Source organism: Macaca fascicularis, chromosome 20 (genome assembly GCF_037993035.2).
Source record: "Macaca fascicularis isolate 582-1 chromosome 20, T2T-MFA8v1.1".
In the NCBI taxonomy this organism is placed as follows: domain Eukaryota; kingdom Metazoa; phylum Chordata; class Mammalia; order Primates; family Cercopithecidae; genus Macaca; species Macaca fascicularis.
This window is the reverse complement of record NC_088394.1, coordinates 64,371,154-64,391,644: the sequence shown is the minus strand read 5'-3', so window position 1 is coordinate 64,391,644 and position 20,491 is coordinate 64,371,154. Positions and strand designations below refer to the sequence as shown.

Below are 20,491 nucleotides of genomic sequence, written 5' to 3'. Positions count from 1 at the left end.
TTGCTTCCATGACCTTTTGTGCCTTTATCTCACCGTGCTGTAATCTTTTTTTTTTTTTTTTTTTTGAGACAGAATCTCACTCTGTTACCCAGGCTGGGGTGCAGTGGCACAACCTCGGCTCACTGCAACCTGCACCTCTCGAGTTCAAGTGATTTTCCTGCCTCAGCCTCCCAAGTAGCTGGAAATTACAGGCACCCACCACCACTCCCAGCTAATTTTTTTTGTGTAGAGACGGGGTTTCACCATGTTGGCCAGGCTGGTCTCGAACTGCTGACCGTCAAGTGATCCCAAAGTGCTAGGATTACAGGCATGACCCACCGTGCCGGCCTTTGTGCTATAATTTTTTACGTGCCCGTCTCTTCCACAAAACTGCATAGTCCTTGAAGATGAGAACGGGATCTTCCTCATCTGGTATCCACAGCCTTAGCACAATGCTGGCACACCGAATGCACTTAACGATTGCTACATAACAACTCACATACTTTTTTTTTGAGACAGAGTTTTGCTCTTGTTGCCCAGGCTGGAGTGCAATGGTGCGATCTTGGCTCAACACAACCTCTGCCTCCCAGGTTCAAGCAATTCTCCTGTCTCAGCCTCCCAAGTAAGCTGGGATCACAGGCATGAGCCACAATGCCCGGCTAATTTTGTATTTTTAGTAGAGACTGGGTTTCTCCATGTTGGCCAGGCTGGTCTCAAACTCCTGATCTCAGGTGATCTGCCCACCTCAGCCTCCAAAGTGCTAGAATTACAGGCATGAGCCACTGTGCCTGGCCAACAACTCACATACTTTTAAATATTTCTTCTAAGGGAAAAAAAAATCTCATTTTTTTTCATTCAAAAGAATTTAACCATATGATGAACACTGTCACCATTTCAGTAAGGCAAGTAAATGATTCAACTTCATCAACACTACTGAGGCTTGGGTTTTCTTTGCTCCACTAAACAGATGCTGAGGCTCTGCTAAGGCTGCTACATAATGTCTGACACTCCAAACAAGCATGACTTTGCCTAACTGCCACATATACCTACCTGGCTGAGCAGACCTGCTCAGCACCAACACCAGCACTCATCATAAGCACTGGGTGACACTCTAGCCCACGCTCAGACTGGATCCCAAGGCATCTGCTTTGAGATCAGTGCCCCACCCAGCTGCAGCCTGCTATAAACCAAGCCAGTACCTTGCAATCTCCTGGTGGTAATCATAGTGTTCGTCCTCCTCCAGCCACTCCACAGACCCCGTGGTCGGATTGGCCCGACTGCAGAAGATCTTCATGGTGCCCACCAGCTCCCCAGTTTTAGCACAGAAAAGCAGCCTTGCCAGTTGAGTTCTTGTGGACAAGTCTGACTGTCAGAAACCTATTAACATCAGAAGGAAACAGGAGGTGTATAAACAAACGAACAGAAAAAAACCTATTAACAGCATAATGCCCCAAAATGTGGAGGAGGGGAGGGGAGACAAAAAGTGGGGGGAAAATCAAGAAACTGACAAAAATGTCAAAGCCACTGACAGTATTTGTTAATCAATATTGTAAATGTTTCCAGCAGGAGTTACTTGGTTTTATATCCAGCGTATAACATTTAAAAAATTACAACAGATTTATACAGATGTCTGGAAACTTCAGCAGGCTTCGGTGCTTCCAAAAGGGTCAAATGAGCCTCATAGGTTCATCCAGGTGCAGCCCTCAAGGCTAGGAGGAGAAGAGATGGGGTGCTGGTAAAGAAGTGCCACCAATACCGCCTTTGTATCCTGAACCCTTAGCTTAAGGAAAAATATGAAGATAGAGCAAGTCAAACCAGGAAAACTTTCATCTAAACAATAAATCACAGCAACACATAAACCTAAAAATGGATAACGCCAGGAATATGACGAGCAAAAACAGCAAATCACACAACACATGCAATACGACTCCATTGCTATAAAATTTATAACTATGCAAAATGGAATGATACCTTCTTCAGGAATCACACTAAAAAGCATAGCAGGGAATCAGGACAGTTCACTTCTAAAAGAGAAGGGAGAGATGGGATCAAGGAGGGGTACACAGCACACTTCAAAAGTATTGTTCTTTTTCTTAAACTGGGTGGCGGGAACATAAATGTTCATGATATTACCATTCTTCTTAAGACGGGGTCTCGTTATATTGCCCAGGCTGGACTCAAACTCCTGGGCTCAAGCATTCCTCCTGCCTCAGCCTCTCCAGTAGCTCGAACTACAAGTGAGTGCCCTACTTCCAGCTAATACTAGCAAGTAAAAAAGTTTACTAGTAAGTAAACATGGAATTCTTACACAAATAGATGAGAAACAGGTTGGGCTCGGTGGCTCACACCTATAATCCCAGCACTTTGGGAGGCCAAAGCAGGCGGATCACCTGAGGTCAGGAGTTCAAGACCAGCCTGGCCAACATGGTAAAACCCCGTCTCTACTAAAACTACAAAAATTAGCCAGGTATGGTGGCGCACATCTGTAATCCCAGCTACTCGGGAGGCTGAGGCAGGAGAATCGCTTGAACCCGGGAGGCAGAGGTTGCAGTGAGCCGAGACCGTGCCACCGCACTCCAGCCTGGGCGAGAGAGTAAGACTCCGTCCCCAAAACAAACAAACAAAAAAGCAGCCGGGCGCAGTGGCTCAAGCCTGTAATCCCAGCACTTTGGGAGGCCGAGACGGGTGGATCACGAGGTCAGGAGATCGAGACCATCCTGGCTAACACGGTGAAACCCCGTCTCTACTAAAAAATACAAAAAACTAGCCGGGCGAGGTGGCGGGCGCCTGTAGTCCCAGCTACTCGGGAGGCTGAGGCAGGAGAATGGCATAAACCCGGGAGGCGGAGCTTGCAGTGAGCTGAGATCCGGCCACTGCACTCCAGCCTGGGCGACAGAGCAAGACTCCGTCTCAAAAAAAAAAAAAAAGCAAATAGATTAGAAACAACCTTCCCTGAACAAACACAGTCAGACAGTCAGGTTCAAAGTAGACAATTTGTCCAGGTAAAACTCTACTTTTAAAATCCCAGCATACCTATCTCCAGTCTAATGGCCTTCAAACTTTCTGATAACCCCAGTAAGAAATATACTTTACAATGAGCCTCAATACACACACCTGCATATACGCATGTAACTAAAAGTTCCACGAAACAATACTGACTTCCTACGAACAAGGCCCTCTGATACGCTCTATTTCATTTCCGTTTTTTTTTTGACGCGGAGTCTTGCTCTGTGCCCCAGGCTGGAGTGCAGTGGCGCGATCGCGGCTCAGTGCAAGCTCCGCTCCCCCGGGTTCACGCCATTCTCCTGCCTCAGCCTCCCGAGTAGCTGGGACTACAGGCGCCCGCCACCTCGCCCGGCTAATTTTCTTGTATTTTTAGTAGAGACGGGGTTTCACCGTGTTAGCCAGGATGGTCTCGATCTCCTGACCTCATGATCCGCCCGTCTCGGCCTCCCAAAGTGCTGGGATTACAGGCTTGAGCCACCGCGCCCGGCCTCATTTCCGCTGTTTTTAAGAGATGGGATCTCCCCGCTGTCCAGGCTGTAGTGCAGTGGCTATTCACAGGCATGATATTATACTCTACAGCCTTGAACTCCCGGACTCAAGGTCCTCCTACATCAGCCTCCCAAGTAGCTAGTCTACCGGCATGCACCACAGCACCCAGCTGCACTTTTACTTGCTGGTCAGGACCCATCAATGGGTTGCAACCAGCAGTTTAACAGCATTGCTATAATCCACTTTATCTCATACTAATACTTATTTTACAGATAGAATATTTAGAACTATCAGAATCTGTAATGTGCATTGGAAAACTGTGTCCAACAAATGCTAGAGAAAGAAATGGCCATACCTAGCTGAATGTTCAGGGAAGGCTTAAAAGGTGGATTCAGCTGAGGCACGAGGAGAAGGTGGGGTATGTGGAGGGAGAAGGCATTTCATCCAATTAGAAAGGCTTGGACAATCACACACATTAAATCAATCAGTTTGGTGAAGTAAAACTGGACCAGGTGTCAAACATTGTCAATAGGCTCCACATGGTAGAGTCCTGAAATACTAATCCTGTGGTCCACGTGGAATCAATTCTGAAGTTACTTAAAGGTTAAGAGTGATCCTTTTGTAACTCACAAGCGTGATGACTGGATGTTCATGGGCCTGTGTCAGACGTGCCTCCCCTCAAACCTTTACTACACTGGCACATTACCTATCTGAAGTGGAGGAAAAAAAAAAACGTATAGTAAAGAACTTTAATCCATAGGATTCCTTTCCTGTCTGTGATGTTGCTGAGTCGAACACCAGGACCACAGTGTTTTCAAAACCTGGAAGAGCCCAGGCGCGGTGACTCACGCCTATAATCCCAGCACTTTGGGAGACCAAGGCAGGTGGATCACCTGAGGTCAGGAGTTTGAGACCAGTCTGGCCAGCATGGCGAAATCCTATCTCTACTAAAAATAAAAAAAATTAGTGGGCGTGGTGGCAGGTGCCTGCAATCCCTGCTACTTGGGAGGCTGAGGCAGGAGAATTGCTTAAACCTGGGAGGCAGAGGTTGCAGTGAGCCAAGATCACGCCACTGCACTCCAGCCTGGGCAACAGAGCAAGACTGTATCTCAAAAAAAAACCAACCAACCTGGAACCTTGTCTTGTGTTAACAATTTTATGAAGGCACGAACCTCTTCTGGTGGGCACTACACACCTTCTCTGGCTAAATGCCCTCATCCATTATTATTTGTCCTCTCCCAGAAGAAGTCTACACTACAGATTGAGGAGATATTCTCTGACCCCCTCCTCATTCTCCAAGAGTTGTAAACTCGCATGGCCATTTACAAGGAGGAAATAGAAACCACCATGCCAAGCCCTAATTGTATTACCCGTCAAACTGCAGAGCAGATGGTCCTTAACATTCATTCAAAATGTATTTGCTAGGGTGTGGTGGCTCACACCTGTGATCCCAGCACTTTGGGAGGCCGAGGCGCAAGGATATCGGATCTGGGAGTTCCAGACCAGCCTGCGCAACATAGTGAGACCCCGTTCTCTACAAAAAATTTTTTTTAAAAATTAGCCGGGCGCGGTGACCTGTGCCTGTAGTCCCAGTTACTCGGGAGGCTGAGGTAGGAGAATCACTTGAGCCCCGGAGGCGGAGGTTGCAGTGAGCCGAGATGGCGCCACTGAACTCCAGCCTGGGTGACAGAGTGAGACCCTGTCTTGAAAATATATATGTATACATTAAATATACATATACTAAAATTAAAAATTAGCCGAGTATAGTGGCGCATGCCTGTAGTCCCAGCTACTCTGGAGGCTGAGGTGAGAGGATCGCCTGAGCCCAGGAGGTCAAGGCTGCAGTGCGCCTTGATCATACCACTGCACTCAGCCTAGGCAGCAGAGTGAGGCTCTCTCTCGAAAAAATAAAATAACAAACTTGACTGAATACCTTCTACGTGCCAGGCACTATATTAGGGACTGGAGCCACCACCATAAGCTAGAGAAAACCCTTGCCCTCCAAGAGCTTAGACTAATGAGAGAGTAATACAAATTACAGACTACATGAATGCAAGAAATACACAGAGCGTTGTAGAAAGAGAAAACCAAGGTTACAGAAGGACTCTTTGAGGAAGGTAGCATTTGAGATCTACAAGACAAACCAGGATAAAAGTTGGGGAAGAGTTTTTACAGGTCAGGAATCCTTACCCCAACTTTCCCAAGAAAAGGCCCTAAGGTAGAAAGAACTAGGTGCACAAGCAAAATGTGCCAAAAGCCTGAGCGACCGAAGCACTTTTGCAGAAGCCCCCATTCCTCATCTCCTATCACATCTTCTGCTCAATCAAGCTGGGCCTTGTCGACTTTGGAAAGGCGTTTGGATCTTGTTCCAAAAGCAGTGGGAGCCACTCAAGAGCTTTAAGCAGAAGCATATCTACACTGGACGTACGCTTTTACAGAACCACTCTGGCTGGCATGTAGTGAATACATGACTCTCCAATTACTCAGAACACAGTGAACGGGGAAGACATCAGCAGGTCAATCAGAGAACTCGTGGCCCAGTGAGGGATGCGATGGTTGGAGCTACTGCGGTCTCTAAGGGGAGGCTCCAGGCACCAGTACTGCGACCCAGCCCCGCGAGCAGCAGGCACCCGGCTGGACTGCAGAGCCGGGGCCAGCCTGGAACCCCGCTCTCCTGCAGGCCAGGGTGCTCCGAGCTGCCCCACGCGGACTCTAGAAAGGTCCCCGGAGTCCAAGTACGCCCACGCCAGGCTCCTCTGCCGAGGCCCTGGTGCTAAGGACATGATGCTGGCTGCACCCCGAACCCCAAAGCGACCCCACCTTCCCCGCATACCCAGCGCCTCACCTGCCACGGGAAACGCTTCGCTCGCCTCCTCTGCTACCACCATTTTGCCGCGTCCAGCACGCGGGGCGGGATCTATCTGCGCCGAGGAGCGTGCGGGGGGCGGGGGGCGGGGGGCGGGGGACGGGGGGCGGGGGGCGGGGGGCGGGTCCCAAGGCAGAACTAGAAGGCTATCCCATCACACCCCGCGCGTTCCCACAATGCTCAGCGGCAGCCACTATGGAGGCCGGCAGGACAGCTGTGCTGCGGGTGAAGCGGAAGCGCAGTGCGGAGCCGGCCGAGGCTCTTGTGCTCGCTTGTAAACGCCTCCGGAGCGACGAGGTCGAGTCGGCGGCACAGAAGACGTCGGCGAGTTTGGAGAGAGCAGCGGAGAATAATGTCTTCCACTTGGTGGCCACTGTGTGCTCCCAGGTATTGGGCGTGGTGCAGTGATGTGGAGGGCATCTTAGGGTGCAGCCGTTAGGAAACCCGATCCCTGACCCGCTAGCGAACTCCTGCTTACGCTGGCCTCCCTCCCCTGTTGCCCCCTAGGAGGAACCAGTCCAGCCTCTCCTGCGGGCAGTTCTGCGCCCGTCACGGGACAGCCAGCAGCGTGTCCGCTGCAATCTCCGCGCCTCGGCTCGGGAGATCCGGCAGGAGGGCCGCTACCGGGTGGTTTCCAGCCGCCGATCCTTGGGGACCACCTCGAGCGGCCAGGAGTCCGAGTACACGCCGGGGAACCCAGAAGCCGCCGGGGACTCGGGCTTTCAGTTGTTAGACCTTGTCCACGAGGAGGGAGAACCTGAAGCCGCCGCTGCAGGCTCCTGCAAAGTGAGTACGCCTCGGAAGGTGGTGCTGGGCTTCTCAGGAAGGTAATGCCAGAAGACTGGGCCCAGTAGCAGCACAGTTTCATCTTAAGGGGATGCATGATCCATCCGGCGTGACGGCCTCATTTTACAGTTTTGGTTATTCATCCAACATGTGTTTACTACGTGCCTACTAAATGCCAGGTATTTTTTTTAGATTCTGTGGATACAGCAGTGTGAACCTAACATGCAGGTAAACAGAAACAGTAAACAAGTCAATTCAGTGTCAGATGATGATAAGGGATGTAAGGAGGCGGGGAGACAAAGCAGAAAGAGTTGTGCCACTTCAGTGAGAGTGTCACTGAGAAAATGACATTTGAGTGAAGACTTGCAGAAGGTGAATGGCACGGCATTCCACATATGGAGAGGACTTCTAGGCAGAGAACCTGAAAGTAAAGAGGCTCTGAAGCCGAGTTTCCCTGCTCCTTGCAAGGTGCCTGGAGCCGGGTGAGCTAGAGGAGACCAGTAAGGAATTTGAGGGGAGGAGTGCCTGCTAGACACTCTAGGTACTTGTAAGGAAATGTCTTTACAAGTCCTTTCAGCCTGACTGAGATGGGGTCACTGGAGCAAAGCAGAGAGAGAGCAGGTAGGAAAATTGATCAAAGAGAGCTTAAAGGAATAGTTCTGGGTAGCATACCCAGTTTGAGGTAGATTGAGGTCTAGAATGCAAGTCTTCTAACATTTAATCCAGTGCTTTTCTTTATATTACATTTGCTAAATTCATTTGCACTCACTTCCAGAAGAATTCTATTACATGCAGCGAAACTACAGAAATGGAAAATTTTCCTCGAGGCTGGGCACAGTAGCTGACGCCAGTAGTCCTAGCACGTAGGGAGGCCCAGGCGGGAGGATCACCTGAGCCTAGAGCGGCCAAGGCTACGGTGAGCCATGATTGTGTGGCAGTGGCATTTCAGCCTAGGTGACAGAGTGAGGCCCTGTCTCAAAAAAAAATAAAATAAAATTCTTCTTGTAATCCCAGCGCTTTGAGAGGCTGAGGCAGGAGGGTCGCTTGAGACCAGCCTGGGCAATAAAGCAAGACCTTGTCACTACAAAAAGAAAAAGGAAATTAGCTGGGCATGGTGGCATGCGCTTGTAGTGCTAGCTACTGGGGAGGCTGGGGTAGGAGGATCATTTAAACTCAGGAATTAGAGATTGCAGTGAGCTGTGATCAAGTCACTGCCCTCTGGTTTGGGCAACAGAGCAAGATACTGTCTCTAAAAAAAACAGAAAACTCTCAACATAAGGTGTGCCTTTTTTTTTTTGAGTTGGACTCTCACTCTGTGGCCCAGGCTGGAGTGCATTGGCATGATCCCGGCTCACTGCAACCTCCAACTCCCGGGTTCAAGCAATTCTCCTGCCTCAGCCTCCCAAATAGCTGGGATTACAAGTGTGAGCCACCACATCCGGCTAACTTTTGTATTTTTAGTAGAGACGGGATTTCGCGATGTTGGCCAGGCTGGTTTCAAACTCCTGGCCTCAAGTGATCCGCCCACCTCAACCTCCCAAAGTGCTGGGATTACAGGCATGAGCCACTGCGCCCAGCCAATGTGCCCTCTCTTGATAAACATTTTTATAGAACTCAATCATTTTTGAAACTTAAAAAAATTACAATTCAAAATGAATCCACAAGCAACAAGCAAATGGTACTACTGTAATTGTTTATTGTTGTTGTGTTTGTTTTGTTTGAGATGGAGTCTCGCCCTTGTCGCCCAGGCTGTAGTGCAGTGGCGCGATCTTGGCTCACTGCAGCCTCCACCTCCTGGGGGTTCAAGTCGTTCTCATGCCTCAGCCTCCCGAGTAGCTGGGATTACAGGCGTGAGCCACCACATCCAGCTAATTTTGTATTTTTAGTTAGAGACAGGGTTTCACTATGTTGACCAGGCTGGTCTTGAACTCCTGACCTCAGGTGATCCACCCACCTTGGCCTCCCAAAATGCTAGGATTACAGGCGTGCGCCACCACGCCTGGCTGGTGCTAGTGTAACTGATAGCAATTTGTGTATGATGTCCATAGCAACATCTTTCACCAAAACATTCCAGACTAATGCATGACTTATAAAATGTGTAAAGTAAACTAATGCTCAGTGGAATTGAATCAAGTAAATAGTTCATTAGGCCGGGCACAGTGGCTCACGTCTATAATCCCAGCACTTTGGGAGGCCGAGGCAGGTAGATCACTTGAGGTCAGGAGTTCAAGACCAGCCTGGCCAATATGGCGAAACCCTGTTTCTACTAAAAATACAAAAATTAGCCGGGCGTGGTGGTATGTGCCTGTAATCCCAGCTACTTGGGAGGCTGAGGCAGGAGAATCACCTGAACGCAGGAGGCGGAGGTTGCAGTAAGCCAAGATTGCACCACTGCACTCCAGCTTGGGCAAGAAGAACAAAACTCCATCTCAAAAAAAAAGAGTAAATGGCTAATTTAATTTTAATAAAGAAAACTAGGAGATAAACTGATGATGGATATGAACAGAGATTTTTCCAGTAAAGCAATACCGACTCTAAGCATACCAAAAATGTTTGCATAGAGTAATTATAGGGGGAAAAATGAATTTAAGCTTAAAGCATGCTTGAGGTTTTATGCATACTAGACTAGCAGGAAAAAAGTAGTTGATAGCACTGCTGGCAAGGCAGTGATTAAAAGTGTATACAATTGTAGGAATAAAATTGATGCAGGCCTTTTGGAAAACAGCATGGCTTTACGGGGGTGGGAGCCATATTTTTACATATGTAAACTTATTGTTTGGATCTAAAGTCATGCATAATCTAGGAAAATTTTAAAATTAAAAATTTCTAAGGAAATTTTAAAATGACAGCATTTCTGTTATGTTACAATGAATTTCTCCTTAAATTGACAAAATTTACATTTTAAGCAAATAAATTCCTATTAGATAAATTTAATAGGAAATTTAAAAATTAAAGGACTTCAGTTCCTTTTAACTAGTAGTCTCACCTCCAAGATTTATCCTAGGGAAATAATTCAGCAGAAGCAAATAGCTAAGCTATGATATTAACGAAAGCTACCATTGATTGACTAAGTGATTATGTCAAATAGTGTGTTAGGTACTTGTTATATTTTCTTTTAATTAACTCATTTAATCCTCACAAAACCCTTATGAGTTAGATACTTACATCTCCATTTTCAAATGCAGGAAATGGCACATTCATTGCAACACTATACATGGAGGTTAAAAATTGTATCCAAGAGATTGACACATGTAACTGTCTGGACCCTTAGAACTGATAACCGTGAAGACTGGTTGTAGGGGAAAATATATATGTTTAACAGTACAAAATGCTGTGTGTAGCGTAACTGAAAATACGGGCTGGGCTCAGTGGTTCATACCTGTAGTCCCAACACTTTGGGAGGCCAAGAAAGGAACACTTGAGCCCAGGAATTCAAGGCTGCAGTGAGCCATGATCATACTGCCGCCTTCCAGCCTGGGCGACAGAGCAAGACCCTGATTCTGAGTGAATGAATGAAGGAATGAATACACATAGACATAGACTTTAAAATAATTTTCAGCAAGGGGCACGGTGGGTTACTCCTATAATCCTAGCACTTTGGGAGGCTAAGGCAGGAGGATTGAGGCCTGAAGTTCGAGACCATCCTGAGCAACACAGCAAGACTCCATCTCTGCAGAAATAATAATAATTATTTTTCTTCTAGCTAAGAGCAGTGGTGCACACCTTTAGTCCCAGCTACTCAGGAGGGTGAAATAGAAAGATCACCTAAGGCTCAGAGTTAAAAGCCAGTGTGGGCAACATAGTGAAAACCGCCTCTTTAAGCAATAATAGGCCGGGCACGGTGGCTTATGCCTGTGATACCAACACTTTGGGAGGCCAAGGTGGGTGGATCATGAGGTCAGGAGTTTGAGACCAGCCTGACCAACATGGTGAAACCCTGTCTCTACTAAAAATACAAAAATTGGCCAGGCATGGTGGTGCGCACCTGTAATCGCAGCTACTCAGGAGGCTGAGGCAGGAGAATTGCTTGAACCTGGGAGGCAGAGGTTGCAGTGAGCCGAGATTGCGCCGTTGCACTCAAGCCTGGGCGACAAGAGCGAAACTCCATCTCAAAAAAGAAAAAGAAAATAATTTATACTCATTATAGGAAATTTGAAAAAATACAACAAAGGAGAAAATCTCCCATTTTACTACCAACCCAAAAGTAGGTAGAATAGAACTGGTTTCTTTCCTTGTACAAAATTCTGTATCTGTCATTTTTCTGTATTGCTACTCTTGTACTTTTTTTTGAGACAGCATCTCGCTCTGTTGCCCAGGCTGGAGTGCAGTGGCATGATCACAGCTCGGTGCAGCCTCCACCTCCTGGGCTCATGTGATCCTCCTGCCTCAGCCTCTTGAGTAGCTGGAACCACAGGCCTGTGCCATCACACCCAACTAATTTTTGTATTTTTTGTAGAGACTGGGTTTTGCCATGTTGCCCAGGCTAGTCTCAAACTCCTGGGCTCCAACATTCCTCCCACCTTGGCTTCCCAAAGTGCTGTGATTACAGGCATGAGCCACTGTGCCCAGCAATCTTGTATTTTAATGGCTGCATAATTTGACTGAGTGGAGGGACTTGTGGATTGGAGCCAGAACTTTTTTAATAGGTAGCTTTAAGTTTGCTCAAAAGCCTGCAGAAAAACTGGCATCTCTAGTTTTTGACTTAGGAGCAAGGAAGAATTCCTTAGTCTGTAAATTATAGCATTGGTCTCCCCTTATATGCCTCGGTCGTGGGATCCTCCCCATTTTCCTGCATGGTGTCTGCTTGGAGCTGTGTGCAGTGTCCTCTGATGAACCTATCAAGAGGAGCCATCTGCAGCATGTCCCTGTGGTTAACAAACTGACCCATGCCACCAGGCCCCTGGATGACACAGCCTGTCAGCACTGGAGCACATCTTACCTGGGCCATTTCTGTTCAAGGGCATTGCATTTCAAACTGTTCTTTCCAGTAGAAAGACTATAGGTGAGCCCATTCCCAATTTGTAGTTAAAAGTGGGATGTAAATATATGGCAAGCCAAATGATGGGCAATGGTAGAGGTCACCAGGAAACACCTGTTGGCTTCCACAGGAGGCCACACAGAGACTCATTTCAGGTTCAGCCATAGGGGTGCTACTGTGTGCCTACTGATCCCCAAAGAGAGAACATTGTGTATTACCAAAGGATCTCAGAAGACCTATAGAAGCAGGTCTGACTCAGAGCTTGGGGTCAAGACTGGCCAGGTCTTCTGTCTTTCCCCTCTCCTTAGGTCAGTCTTCCCATATTTTTTTTTTCTTTCATTGTTTTGAGACAGGTCTCACTCTGTCACCCAGGATGGAGTACAGTGGCATGATCACAGCTCTCTGCAGCCTCAACCTCCCGAGTACCTGGGACTACAGGTGCACACCACCACACCCAGCTAATTTTTGTATTTCTTTGTAGAGGCGGGGGTTTTGCCATGTTGCCCAGGCTGTTCTTGAGCTTCTGGCCTCAAGCAATTTGTCCACCTTGGGTTCCTGAAGTGTTGGGATTATAGGTGTGAGAGCCGAGCACAAAAGAGCAGGAGGCTATTTTGTAGGTTTCTATCTTAAAATAAGAACTACACAGTAATTTTACAGAGATTCTTGATTATTTAATGTAATAACTAGTTAAAAGACTAGGAATTCATGGGGATAAGAATCTTGACCACAACACTATGGAACTGTGGCTGGGCAAGGTGGCTCACGCCTGTAATCCCAGCACTTTGAGAGGCCGGGGTGCGCAGATTTCTTGAGGTCAGGAGATCAAAACCATCCTGGCTAATACGGTGAAACCCCATCTCTACTAAAAACACAAAAAATTAGCCGGGTGTGGTGGCACATGCCTGTAGTCCCAGCTACTTGGGAAGCTGAGGCAGGAGAAACACTTGAACCCGGGAGGCAGAGGTTGCAGTGAGCCAAGATCATGCCACTGCACTCCAACCTGGGCGACAGAGCAGAGTGAGACTCCCGCTCAAAAAAAAACACACACACACACACACACACACACACAACTGTAGGGAGCCTTCCTTCACCCAACTTATAGGTTCCTCCTCATGGAACATCATGTTTTGGGTCATGCATGTGTGTGTGTGTGATCTGTGGTTTCTTTACAGACATCTGACCCAGATGTGATCCTCTGCAATTCTGTAGAGTTGATCCGTGAGCGATTGACTGTGTCTGAGGATGGACCTGGAGTCAGGCACCAGGAAGAACAAAAACACGATGACTATGTGTATGACATTTACTACTTGGAGACGGCCACTCCAGGCTGGATTGAGAACATCCTCTCTGTGCAGCCCTACAGCCAAGAGTGGGAGCTGGTAAGGGGGCCCATGAGGAGAGGGGGCTTGAGGCATCCTAGCTCTTTCTCTAATCAGAATGCTTTGCTTCCCTGGGCTCCACTCCTGATCAACATTGTCCTTAGTTCTTTTCCTCCTTAAAAAGAAAAATTTATTCTAAGTGCCTTTTAGGAACCTGACTTTATAGTACAGGGAATTTTGGGAAAGATCATCTTAGATTGATAATTTTTACATTAACGAACATTTTAGAAGGTTTGCAACATCATCTTTATTGTTTATAGCTATCCATTCTTGGGGGGAAATATGTATATAGGATTTATGAGTAAGATAAAGACAAGATAAAACCAGAAATTCTTAATGTGAATGACAACAAAACCTATTTTTTAATTCGTACCTTAGAAGTAGAGAAAACTTTGCATGAACGAAGCTAACATCCTGACATTATTATTTTTTTTCTTTTTTGAGACAAGGTCTCACACTGTCACCCAAGCTGGACTGCAGTGTTGCTATCTGAGCTCACTGCAGCCTCTGTCTCCCAGGCTCAAGCCATCCTCCCATCTCAGCCTCCCAAGCAGCCAGCCAGGAGTACAGGCATGCACCATAATGCCCAATTTTTGTTGATTTTTTTGTAGAGGCAGGGTCTCACTGTGTTGTCCAGGCTGGTCTTGTGGTCTTGAACTCCTGGGCTCAAGTGATCCTCCCACCTTGGCCTCCCAAAGTGCTGGGATTACAGCTATGAGCCACCACACCTAGCTGACACCATTATCTTTTTTTTTTTTTTTTTTTTTTTGAGATGGAGTCTTGCTCTGTCACCCAGGCCGGAGTGCAGTGGCACCATCTTGGCTCATTGCAACCTCCCCCTCCTGGGTTCAAGCGATTCTCCTGCTTCAGCCTCCCGAGTAGCTGGGATTACAGGTGCATGCCACCACACCTAGCTAGTTCTTGTATTTTTAGTAGAGACAAGGTTTTACCACGTTGCCTAGGCTGGTCTCAAACTTCTGACCTCAAGTGATCCGCCCACCTCAGCCTCCCAGAGTCCTGGGATTACAGGCGTGAGCCACTGCGCCTGGCCTATTCTTAAATTCTAAAATGATTAACAAGAAAACTTAAGGTGGCACCTAACTGTCATGCTTAGACTGTAATCAAGAAGCACTGTATCCTGCACCTGCGTTAGGACAGAGAGTGGCAGTCAGGTACCCACCTTGGACCACTGCATGGCCCTTCCTCCTGCCTTTCTGCACCTCTTATGCTTGGGTTTTGGTTTTGACCTTTGGAATTTAAAGGAATCGCTCAGAGCCATCACTTCTCTTTTCCCTGTGTTCCCTTCTCATGGAGTTCAGCGTGTCCTATCATTCTGGAGCTGGACTCTGGGTGGAAGGAGGCTATTATCTCCCTCTCATAGCCTCTTGTGCAACGAAGTCAAACTAACTCCTAGTCTGCAGTTTTTTCACATGGCACTTTTACATGACATCCCTCCAACTGGTATGCTAACAACTTCCCCCTGAGCATAACCTTAGAGGTTTTGATTTGGACTCATGTTTGTGTTGAGATGTGTAGGTGAATGAAGATCAAGAACCAGAGGACATTTACGACGATGAAGATGATGAGAACAGTGAGAATAACTGGCGCAATGAGTACCCAGAGGAGGAGAGCAGTGATGGAGATGAGGATTCCAGAGGTGGGTGGCAGCCCCAGACGGGGAGGGACTGGTAGGATCTGAGACTGAGGTGCAGGCATAGTTGACAGGTGCATCTTAACTGCCTTTCCTTCTCTGCCATTGAGCAATTCGTGCTGTAGGAGACCCAAAGACCAGTGTTTCGCAGGGGCCTCCTGGGGGTGTAATAATCCGTCAGGCCTGGGTTCAAATCTGTAGTTGTCATTACTTTGCTGTGGCTCTTGGGCAGTTAGTTCACCTCACTGAGCCTCATTTTCTCTGCAGATGAGATGGTTCTATATGAATTTTGGTGGTTGAGATTGTGTAAAATATGTAGCTCATTGTTTCCCTGCCCCAGTCAAGAAACCAAGGAAGAGAGAGGTTTGCCAGTAGGAATAAGCCCAGAGTTTTCACAAATCAGTTATCTAACTTCTCAAAAAACTGCTGCATGTACACCTGTTTTGAGAAAGATGCAACACAGACATAATACCTGGGGGAAGAAAGAAAGATGACCTGACAACATAATTCCTGTGGTAACTATGTTAAAGAAGGTAGAAGAAGGCCCAAAAAAAGAATTTATTGGTGTCTGACAACAGAGAAATGAAACAAACAATTGAATATTCTATTGGGGAGGTTTGTCAATAACACGTTAAAAGGAGAAAGGTACAAAAATATTTACAATATGACTACAACTGTTACAACAACAAAAAAAATACTATACGGAGGGGAGAAGTGACAGAATACTCCAGTGTGAAGGAACTTGTTTTAGATGATAGGAAAGTGATTGCTTCTTTAAAAAAAAAAAAAATTCTATATGCTTTATTTTCTTTATTGAGCAAGCATTTTGCATTACAATCGGGAACAAAAACAGACCTTTCTGAGAAGAGAAGGGGTTCCTGCAGTAGCCTAGGAAAATCACATTTAGAATCCATTCCCGGAATCTCATTCTAGGCTCTGCTGACTACAACAGCCTGAGTGAGGAGGAAAGAGGCAGCAGCAGACAACGGATGTGGAGCAAATACCCTCTGGATGTGCAGAAGGAGTTTGGCTATGACAGCCCCCACGACCTGGATTCAGACTGATCGTCTTGTGATGTCCAGCCATGAGGTTCTGTCACAAGCCCTTGAGGGCTCTGAGTCCAGGGTTAACTGCCCTGCTGACATCCTTTTAGGTTTCCTAGCTTAACACGTGCAAGGAAAAGCATATCAAGCATGTCAGGCAGCACCATCCTACCACAGTGAAAACTTATGTTAAAGGAGTGAGTCTTTTCCACTTATAGTAGGGCCCCTTTGCCTCAATCAAAAGTGACCCTACAGTTTGAAAGAAAAAAAAAATGTGTAAAAAGGAAGGTTTCTTTAGCTTTAGCTTCTTGGCCCAGGAATTTTTCCTGGCATTCAGGTGCTGTGCTGAAACCACAAGGGAAGGAGAGGTTCCTGTTTCATTAGCAGTAAGTTTCTGCTCTGCCATACCACCAGGCTGCCTGCCTCTGGGAAAACCCTGTTCCTTTTGATCGAATCTAAAAGGGGGACTGTGGGTCCCTTGTAGCAACACAGACTGGATAGTAATGGCCATTAGGGCAGAAAGCAGTCTGTGTGAGCTGTGGGAGATTTCAGTTAACAGCTATTTCGGCTTCCAAACTCTGGTAATAGTTGTGAAATGACTGACTGACTTCCATTGGCAGTGGGGCCAAGAAACAATGTGTATGAATGTGATACATGTGTTTAGTAAAGTCTAGCTTTGAACATGGAAGAAAGTAATTCTTTTAAAGCCTTTTAAATCTGAATATCTAAAACGGAGTGGTAGTGAGACCGAAGTTTCAGCATTGATTATAAATACCAAGGACTTAAAGCAAAGGAGGAAAAACAAAGCACATTCTGAACTTAGCTTTCCACTGAGTAACGTTTACTCTTCACAGCACTCACCACAAAAACAAACTACTATCAGCAGGATCAGTTTTATTACCACAACTTGTATCTCTTCTAAGCACACTCTGTTCCTATGCCTTTCCAAACCATAGCTGCCTTAACTGACTGCCTTGGTGTTTATTCTAGTGTAACATTGTCCAGTAGAACTATCTGCAGTGACGCTGTGTTCTGTGTCTGCGCTGTGTAGTAGTAGACACAGGTGGCTGCTGAGCACTTGAAATGTGATTAGCGCAACTGAAGCGAAACTGAGCTTTAGTTTTATTTCATTTTAATGTAATTCGCTACATGTGGCTAGTAGCTATTTCGGACAACAGAACATTCAGCTAGGGCTGTGCCCTCATAGCCTGTGAGTGTCTCTGACTCACTGTCATGGGGGAAGGGAATTTACACAGGGAGATGCCTTCTTGCCGCCTCTTTTAGGATTTCCTAAGTATCTCTCCTTCATCCTACCTGCCATCACTTTGACTTTATGTCCATTTTCTAAACGTTTACCTACACTAGCTCTTATCTACATGGAGTTGTTCAACCTGCCGAAGTGATTAAATTCTGTGTACACAGGCCCTATATATTGCAGCTAATTAAAACAACAAACATCCTAGGTATGCACAAATTCAACATTATAACAGGCAGCAACTTGTATGTCTAATATTAGACATCTCGTTTTCTGTCTGTAGACATAGAAACAAAGGATTGAAAGCCATTCTTGGACTCACAGCAACCAGGTGAAAAAACAAAACACTGCTGTTACAGGGTGCTCCCTGCCATTTATACTCATTAAGTTTCCCCAATATTAAAGGGCTGATAACTTAATAAACCGTACTCACTGCAAAAGGGATAAGCACACCAGGAGAAGGATTTAAGGAGACAGACAACAAAGAGCTGGCAGGAATTAATTCCACCCTGAAGCTTGAGTGCTGTAGGGATTGTCTGGCTTTGCTCCCAAAAAAGGGATCCTGGGAGAAGTCTGTATCCAGCACAAAGGGGAAGAATGCTGTCACCATCCAAAAATGAAAGGAGGATGACACAGCTCACTGAGCAAGTACTAGGGCACCTGGCATGTGAGGTCCTTGCTTTCCCTAGAAGCCACTGGGGGCGGGGGCGGGGGGCAGTAAATTCCTGGGATTAGCTGGTTATCTGGTGGAGAAAGCTAAAGCTGGGGTCAGGGATCTTTCAAAGATCTTTAAAAGGCAAGCACATTTTGCTTAAAGGATTAGCTCCAGAGGAGCCCTGGGATGGGTGCCAGCTTGGCTCAGACAAAAGTCATGTTCTTAGAGTTCAGGCAAGTCAGCCTTTGCACAAGACACCCTGTCTTCGGGCAGGAATTTGCCGTACAAATCCCAAACCCATGACAGTAAGAATGTCACCCCATGCTTCACATATGCATTATGCTCTGAACCCAAGGCAACTGTGACCATGCTTTCTTCAATCTTTATTGAGCAAATATATGGCCAAGGTTATTCCCTTATCTGTGAGTGGGTGAAGAATGGTCAGAAAGGGAGACTGCCTCACTGTTCACCAATTCCAAAACCTAAGAATAAGAAGCCCATGGGGTATGTCAAGCTAGCAGGTTTTTCTGGGCCCAGGATGACAGTGTCCGGGGGCATCACAAAACAGTTGTACAATCCAGTGCAGCCGTCCTGCTCACAGTAAGATCCATTAGGCCAGAGCAGGCCTAACTTGGGTGGAGAACCCAGCCTGAGCACCAGAATTAGTTGCTTCCACTTGTGCAGCCTGCTGAAGAGCCCAACTCAGGTTGAAGCAGCTTTCCTCCCAGTCGTCACTGATCTCCACAGGGAGCAAACAGAAGTCCCCACAAGTACCAAGCTCTTCCTGAGACTGCAGCCACCACACCTTGGGGAAGGGGAGGCTGGCAGGAGAGGAGTACACTGTCCTGGTGACCCACACCAAGGCGGCTCCAAGTGTAAACAAAGCCTGGTGCCAGGGACAGAAGGGGATGCAGTCTGATGTGAGGTTTTCAGAAAAAGTGAAATGACCTCTTCTAGCACCAGGGTGGGTTTGCTTGGGTCTGCGCAGCAGTCCCTCACCCTTCCCTTACGGAGAGGTTATTTGATGACTTGGGCCCTTGAGATGTTCTCCAAGCCACTGACAGCTGAGAGAATTCAGGTGATCCACCTGAATTTCAGAAGTTTCAGTCCTCTTAAGAGTTCATAACAGAAACCCAGAGATTTACTGTCAGCTAGAACAAAGATGCAAGGTCTCAAGTAAAATAAAGGATTATCCTTCAAAACAGCCATATTAACAGACTTCTGACTTATGAATTTGTTCATCTGTCCTTGCTGGACCTGAGCCAAGTGCTTATAACATGATCTATCTATATGCTAAAGTGTAACAGGTACGTGAGTAAAAAAATCTGTAAGGTTCATTGTTGCAGGTAAGACTCAATAGAAGATTGTGCTAAACAGCATAAAATCTGTGGTCAGAGTCTGACCCGATACCACAGACATTCCTGAGCCCAGAGGGACTCAGTTTTGGGTACTCTGAATTTTAAATACAATCAAGCCTATTGCATCCTGTAGATGAAGAGACACTCATGCTTCGTTAGAACTGGTGTTCTGGACTAAATATCAATAAATAAGGAACTATAACTCTCTCCCCAGGGAAGAATTTTGAGCTAGAGGAAGAAACGGTAGCATTTCAGGCCTTTAAAGTCAGGTGTTGGACCTGGTCAGAGGAAAACTTCCCATAGAGCAGCCCCTCTATAGGGACTCCTAGTTCAAATCTCAAATACCAAATTCAGAAGTCACCAGCCCTATCAACCTAGTATTCTCTCTTCCCCACTGCCCCTTGCCAAGTAAATATCTGTAAGAGCTGCCTCTACCTATCAGGAGTAAAACTAAATGACCATGCCCCTGTTCCCCAATCTTCCCCCCACCCTCTGAAGCCTCCACCTTGAGGTTGGCCCAGATCCTGAGTCTCCTATAGCTTACCAAGAAGAGTGAGCACTGGCCCTGAGCCCCGTTATATGATGTGGGTCAAAAGGCTCCTTTAATTCAGGAGAGTTGGGCCCATAGAGTCTTGTTACCAGGATTTCGCTGTGTGGCCAGCCTTCCAGGCCTAGGAAAGCCACCTCTGACCTCTAGTCAGTTTTCATCTCATCCTTTTTCTCTTCGGTTACATCAAGCTCAGTCAGGACACAAAAGCAAAGGTGCTGGATGCCTCTGGTGATAGCAGCTGAATGAAAATAGAGCAAGCACAGGATTTAGTAAGTATCTAGCTACAGCCCTAACCTGAACACAAGGCTGACTGGTAACATCTATGGCTCCCTCCCCACCTGCCCCTTGAGTACTCTATATCAGGCTTTGCCCCTGTCTCCCAACAAGCCTCATCATCCTCTGCCCCATTCCCAGCCAGAGTCTGATGCATGACTTCTTCCCAGGTGATTTGTGTTGTCAGAAGGTAATGTTTTAGCCCCAAAATAGGACACGAAAA

At 46.8% G+C, this 20,491-nt stretch overlaps 3 protein-coding genes and 1 non-coding gene across 66 annotated transcripts in view; 2 read left to right on the top strand and 2 right to left on the bottom strand.

Annotated features, from left to right (window-relative positions):
• PRMT7 (protein arginine methyltransferase 7) overlaps positions 1-6,399 on the bottom strand; it is a 47,965-nt gene extending 41,566 nt beyond the window's left edge. For 9 of the 15 annotated variants that reach the window (XM_045382700.3, XM_045382697.1, XM_074027444.1 and 6 more), the window contains exons 1-2: positions 6,320-6,399; positions 1,179-1,356 (exon numbers count right to left, since the gene is read on the bottom strand). In XM_045382700.3, coding sequence (XP_045238635.1) covers positions 1,179-1,273 — 95 coding nt within the window. In that variant the 5' untranslated portion in view covers positions 1,274-1,356; positions 6,320-6,399. Of the gene's footprint in view, positions 1-1,178; positions 1,689-1,950; positions 2,004-6,319 lie in introns of all 15 variants that reach the window. The other 6 variants (XM_074027436.1, XM_065537324.1, XM_074027440.1 and 3 more) reach the window with 2 other exon arrangements.
• LOC123570734 (small nucleolar RNA U13) lies at positions 4,088-4,190 on the top strand. Its single transcript, XR_006694983.1, has one exon. It is a non-coding gene; the product is annotated as a small nucleolar RNA U13 (small nucleolar RNA).
• A 116-nt stretch (positions 6,400-6,515) lies between the features above and the next one.
• Positions 6,516-16,869, top strand: SLC7A6OS (solute carrier family 7 member 6 opposite strand). 4 transcript variants are annotated; one of them, XR_012429085.1, is made up of 5 exons: positions 6,516-6,727; positions 6,848-7,126; positions 13,277-13,483; positions 15,012-15,140; positions 16,068-16,869. XR_012429085.1 is itself a non-coding variant. In XM_005592345.3 (5 exons), the coding sequence occupies exons 1-5, from the start codon at positions 6,536-6,538 to the stop codon at positions 16,196-16,198; spliced, it is 930 nt and encodes a 309-aa protein (XP_005592402.3). In that variant the 5' UTR covers positions 6,516-6,535; the 3' UTR covers positions 16,199-16,869. The 4 variants fall into 4 exon arrangements, 1 of the variants encoding a protein (XP_005592402.3); XR_012429086.1 differs by having other exon boundaries at positions 6,848-7,305; positions 15,020-15,140; XR_012429087.1 differs by having other exon boundaries at positions 6,848-7,305.
• SLC7A6 (solute carrier family 7 member 6) overlaps positions 15,678-20,491 on the bottom strand; it is a 41,417-nt gene continuing 36,603 nt past the window's right edge. For 25 of the 46 annotated variants that reach the window (XM_074027452.1, XM_074027455.1, XM_065537327.1 and 22 more), the window contains one exon: positions 15,678-20,233. In XM_074027452.1, the coding sequence (XP_073883553.1) occupies positions 20,139-20,233 (95 nt within the window). In that variant the 3' untranslated portion in view covers positions 15,678-20,138. The remainder of the gene's footprint in view (positions 20,234-20,491) is intronic. The other 21 variants (XR_012429052.1, XR_012429049.1, XR_012429056.1 and 18 more) reach the window with 2 other exon arrangements.